The sequence below is a fragment of the Rutidosis leptorrhynchoides genome, chromosome 1 (genome assembly GCF_046630445.1).
Source record: "Rutidosis leptorrhynchoides isolate AG116_Rl617_1_P2 chromosome 1, CSIRO_AGI_Rlap_v1, whole genome shotgun sequence".
Taxonomy (NCBI): domain Eukaryota; kingdom Viridiplantae; phylum Streptophyta; class Magnoliopsida; order Asterales; family Asteraceae; genus Rutidosis; species Rutidosis leptorrhynchoides.
In genome coordinates this window covers 615,505,456-615,511,350 of record NC_092333.1, presented here as the reverse complement: position 1 = coordinate 615,511,350, position 5,895 = coordinate 615,505,456, and the positions used below count along the sequence as shown (strand labels likewise).

General features: G+C 36.1%; 1 protein-coding gene across 1 annotated transcript; it reads left to right on the top strand.

Moving 5' to 3' along the window:
* Positions 1-848: 848 nt before the first annotated feature.
* LOC139885293 (zinc finger protein CONSTANS-LIKE 3-like) lies at positions 849-2,459 on the top strand. Its single transcript, XM_071869217.1, has 2 exons — positions 849-1,668; positions 1,763-2,459. The coding sequence occupies exons 1-2, from the start codon at positions 946-948 to the stop codon at positions 2,099-2,101; spliced, it is 1,062 nt and encodes a 353-aa protein (XP_071725318.1). The 5' UTR covers positions 849-945; the 3' UTR covers positions 2,102-2,459.
* Positions 2,460-5,895: the final 3,436 nt, after the last annotated feature.

Below are 5,895 nucleotides of genomic sequence, written 5' to 3'. Positions count from 1 at the left end.
ATCTTTTTCTTGGCCATTATTTCTACACGTCTCTACTCTTACATCCACTACTTATTAACTTCCTAATCACATCACAACCGTATTGATTTGATACGGGAAACAATTCAACCTTTTCTCGACCAGCTCCAACTTCGCTTTAACTTAAAATTGGTCGAGTCGAGTCGATTTTTTTTCAATTTCTGACTCGAGTTTAATCTTGAATTTTGAGTTTGAAATATATATCATATCGAACTAGTACATAACTTTTCTAACTTTTTAATGAATATATTTACATATTTTTGGACGTATAAACGAAATCATCATTAAATTATAATGTAATAATTTGGCAAGCCGTAGAATGGGTGAGTGCCTACTTGTTTTGGAAGAATCGTAACGCAAAGGTCTTCAAGAATCAATCTTCGTGTGCTTCGGTGATTTTCAACGACATTCAAGTCATGTCCTTCGATTGGGTCTCGAGAAAACTAAAGAAGAATAGTATAGATTGGCTCTCGTAGCTCTCAAATCCATCTGTGTATTGTAATATGTAATATTTATTTTTCTCATGTTGGGTTGCTTTCTAGGCTCTCATGTTGTTTCTTCGTTTCCGCTCTTGGGTTAGCTCCGTTCTGTAGCTTTCCCGTGTTGTTTGCTCAAGAATATCTTGCCTTTCAAAAAAAAAAAATTTATAATGTAATAATGACTTTGATATTATTAATTGACTTTAGCAATACGTACGCGTGTTAAAAATATATATTATGTTATATATTTATTTTATAACAAAATAAAAATTCGAGCTTTTTGAGCCAATCATTTTAAATCATATTTAAATCGAGTTAGAGGATACAATTCCTAGTCATAAGAAATACATATATACATCCAAATCTCTAAAAATCACACAATCCACACATTCAAACCAAAGAATCAGAAGTTTCTATATACACCACAACATCCAAATTCACATTCAAAATGGTTGAAAATAGCGGTGGTATTTGCAACTTAATCAACGCAGCACCAAAACTGTGTGATATCTGCAAGTTAACGGCAGCTTTACTTTTCTGCCGTAAAGACATCGTTTACTTGTGTATGACATGTGACGTTAAACTTCACAGCCACACAAAACACGAGCGTGTATGGATGTGTGAACTCTGTGAACAATCACCGGCACGTGTCACCTGTAAAGCAGACGCTGCTGTTTTATGTGTCACGTGCGATCGATATATACACTCCGCTAATCCGTTAGCGCGACGTCACGAACGGATGCCGGTTGTTCCGTTTTATAATTCAGCTGCTGAAGCTGTTGTTAGTTGTATGTCTTCTAATGTAATAGAAGTTACTGGAACCACGGAATTAAACAATTCTGTTGAAATTGAAATTCCGTCTGTAAGTGCCGTTAATTCGGATAATTTTAATCTAATGGAAGTTTCTGGAACCACAGAGTTATCGAGTTCTGTTGAAATTCCGTTAGTAACGACGTCTATTGACGCACCTGTTGTAATGAAATCGTTAGATTTGTTATCTGTTGCTGATCCGTTCTTCGACTTCGGTTTCGCGATTCCTACAGATGTTAGTTTGGAGAATCGGTTACATGATTCAGTTAACGACGGCGTTGTTCCGATTCGAACAACCGTTCCACCGATTGATTTGATCACCAGCACCGTTACGAATTCGTATAAATCTCAATCACATAGTGTAAACATCTCAGTTCTGGTTTATAAGTTTCTAATTGAGCACTATTGATGTCAATTGTTTTTGTTCTAAGTAAAAAAATTGATAAAAATTTCAGGAATTATCGTCTTCGATTGATGCCGGAGTTGCACCGGAAGAGAATTCGAGTATTTTACCGGTGAACGGAGGTACGAAAGGAAAGAAGTTATGTGCGGTGGATCGGGAAGCTAGGGTTTTGAGGTATAAGGAGAAGAGGAAGAACAGAAAGTTTGAGAAGAAAGTTCGGTACGCTTCACGAAAGGCGTATGCTGAGATGAGGCCGAGAGTTAAAGGCCGGTTTATAAAGCGAACGCAATTGACGGCGGATGTGGATATGGATCCGTGGTTATTAACGACGGATGGTGGTGGCGATTGTTACGTCGGAGATGTTGGTTACGGTGTGGTACCGTCATTTTAGAGCTGAAATTACATTACAATTGGTATAAGAACACAATATCCACATCAGATTTGATACGAAGTGTATAAATTTGTGTCTAAACATTTCTTGAGGAATGAAACTAATTTTCATTTTTGAGGAATTATCTAATATGATAATTTAAAATTAAATTAAATGTAACATTCATAACATCTCCAATTGTCTACCACTCTACCCTGGATGAGTTATAAATAGAGGTGAAATATAAGTTAGCCCATTATAGGTATCTGTATGTTAATGGGCCTTCGTGCCTGTTACTACGCGTATTAACTTGTGATGTTCAGCCCAATAGGATTATTGTTTTTAAGAGAGATAAATAAAAGTTTCTTGGTTTAAGTTATCATAATTTATTTAAAAAAACAAAGTTATTGGTATCAAATACTTCCATTAATATATAACTATCATTATAGTTATAACTAGTTTTCGAACCCTAGCTTCGCGCCGGAGGTTCGATTTTTAATGTATTTTATTGTGTTTAGTTACGTAGCCTGCGAGTGAAAAATCAACATATATGAATAGTACCCTAAATATTTAACGTTTTTTTAAAAGTGTCTGTTTTGCGTATAGTTAGTGACATTGTGTTTATAAAATTATTTCGAGTTTAAGGATGGTGTCGGAAAAATTTAACTCGTTGCGAGCGAGAAGATATGACTTGTTGAATATTTGAGTGGAGTTTATTTAAGATATTTTATGAAAATTTTGATTTAACGCTTTAATCCCCTGTGTTGGGGGTCGATTTTAATTTTTGAACAAAGTGTGAGGGGCTTGTGTAGTGTTACTTGAAAGAAATAAGGGAAAAGGAAAAAAAAGGTGAAAAAACGAAAATACCCCTAGTACTATTCACAAGTTTTGTTTAATAGTTAATATGGTAATTACAGTTAATAAATTGAGTTGTTTTCTACCGACATACAATATACTCCGTATATTATAATTACCAATATAGTACTACATATCTCTTTATATTATATTATAATAACAAAACCAATCATCTAAAATTTAAAACACTAATACTAGCCATCCATTATCATTAACATCTATAATCTACACCATCCAAATTTTCTAATAAACACCTCATAATTACCTTTAATAGTTATTTAATGACTAAATTACCCTTCCAATTTTGGGCTGAACATTAATCAAATTAGGGGTTTAGAGAATCACTAAACAGGATCACCTAAAAAATCCCTAGGCGATTCGTCGACGAATTTTTGAGGTATTGCTACTTAATCGATCTTTATATCAGTTCATGTATACAAATGGAATCTAATTAGGGTTTCATCGAATAGCCGATCTGAAGATCATAATACACTATTGTTGGAAGCTTCGACGAGCCCAACACACCCACTATAGAGGACCTAGACTATACTAGACTCACTACACCAACACTTTGACGTTGGTTAGCCTTTAATTTTATAAATCCTTAGTGCACAATGTACTTAGGCGACAGTGTCGACCATATATCTTTAGGCGGTATAACCGACCATGTATTACTTAGGCGGCAGAGCCGACCATATAATAAGAACAACAAAAGTGCACTAAGAACTTAAACACAAACTAAGGCTTGATCGGGAAACTTAATAAAAACACTTATATTAAATTACAATTACAATATTACTTACAAGCTTTCTCTTCTCTACTTCACACTTCACTTACTCACACTTCTTATTTCACTCTCACAACTTCACACAACACAAATGAAATCTCCTCCCATATTTATACTACTCCATGGAACATTCTAGAACCTAGATATTTCCATGGATATATAAATATCTAGATATTTCTACAACCTACAAATATCTAGATTTTTCTTTTACATTTCAATTTCTAGATTTTTCTCTCATATTCTAATATCTAGATATTTTCTTATACATATTAATATCTAGATATTTTACCCATATACATTTACTAATTCCATATTATTCTAAATTTGCATTGTATTTTAACACTCCCCCTCAATGCAAATTTTCTTCCAACGATGTCTTGCAGACCATTCCAAGTGCTTCTCTGAATTTTGTAAACTTCGGTTTACTTAGGCTCTTGGTGAATATATCTGCTACCTGTTCATCTGTCTTTGTTGGCACCATCTTGATCTCCCCTTCAAGGACCTTCTCGCGAACATAGTGATAGTGTACTTCTATATGTTTTGTTCTTGCATGAAAGACTGGATTCTCTGCTAGACGTATAGCTGATAGGTTATCGCAGAAAATCTCTACTTGATAGTCTGTTGATTGATGAAGATCTTCCATTAGTTGTTTCAACCATGTAATTTCTTGTGTTGCTGACGATGCCGATCGATATTCTGCTTCAGTGCTTGACAAGGATACTGTTGGTTGTCTCTTGCTGCACCATGATATTACTCCTGATCCAAGACTAAACATGTATCCAGTTGTTGACCGTCGTGTATCATAGTCTCCAGCGTAATCAGCTTCACAATATCCAGTCACGTGACATTCTTTTGTTTTCTTGTACAAAATGCCAAAGTTAATAGTGCCTTTAACATACCTTAAGATGCGTCGTACAACATCAAGGTGAGGCTTCTTCGGATTGCTCATGTATCGACTAACCACTCCAACTGCATAAGATATGTCTGGCCGGCTTAGTGTGAGATAAATAAGACTTCCGACCATCTTTCGATACATGGTAACATCTTGAAGACTTTTTCCTTCATCTGCTCGTAGTTTTGTATTCGGATCCATCGGAGTTGAGATAGGTTTGCAATTAAGCATTCCGTACTTTTGTAAAAGATCTCGCGCATATTTCTGTTGTCCCAGAAATAATCCTTCTCTTTTCTGCTCTATTTTGAGTCCAAGAAAATGTTTGAGTTCTCCAAGCTCCTTCATATGAAATCTGATAGACAGATTCTCCCTTGTTCTTTGGATCTCCTCATAGTGATCTCCCGTGATGATTAAGTCATCCACATATACTAGCACTATGGCTAGTTTTCCTTGATCTTGTTTCACAAATAAACTAGAATCTGAAGGAGCAACTGTGAAACCACTTTGTACTAAGAACTCGCCAATCTTCCCGTACCAAGCTCTTGGAGCCTGCTTCAAGCTGTATAGTGCTTTCTTTAATTTGCAGACATGCTCAGGATGGATCTTGTTCTCAAAGCCTCTTGGTTGCTCCATATAAATGTCTTTGTCAAGTTCTCCATGTAAGAAAGCGTTCTTGACATCCATCTGCCATAACTTCCGAGATTTGCTAGCAGCTAAAGCTAGTAGAGCTCGAATTGTTGTGATCTTCGCCACTGGACTAAACGTTTCTTCATAATCCAGCCCATATTGTTGAGAAAAACCTCTAGCAACAAGTCGAGCTTTATACCTTTCAATGGAGCCATCTGATCGAGTCTTCACCTTGTAAACCCATTTACAAGATATTGGTTTTACATCTTTTGGCTTTGGAACTAAACTCCATGTCTGGTTTTCTTTTAGTGCATTAATTTCTTCTTCCATCGCTTTCTGCCATTCTTGACTTTGTGCTGCTTCTTCATAAGTGGAAGGCTCAATAGGTATTGATTCATCCACATGAGCAGCATTGGCATACCTCGGATTAGGTTTCCTCGACCTTGTTGATCTCCGTAATTCTTGCACATGCTCCTCGGCATCCATTTGGCTTGGACGAACCTCTTCGGATGTAGATTGATGTACCCCAGTTTTCCATGGACTCGTTTCCTTAGAGTACGATCCATCTCCTTCTTTAATTGGATCCGATATGTGCTCTTTATGTTCTTCTTTTTCTTCTGGACCTTCTTCTAATCCATGAGATTCTGGAAGCTC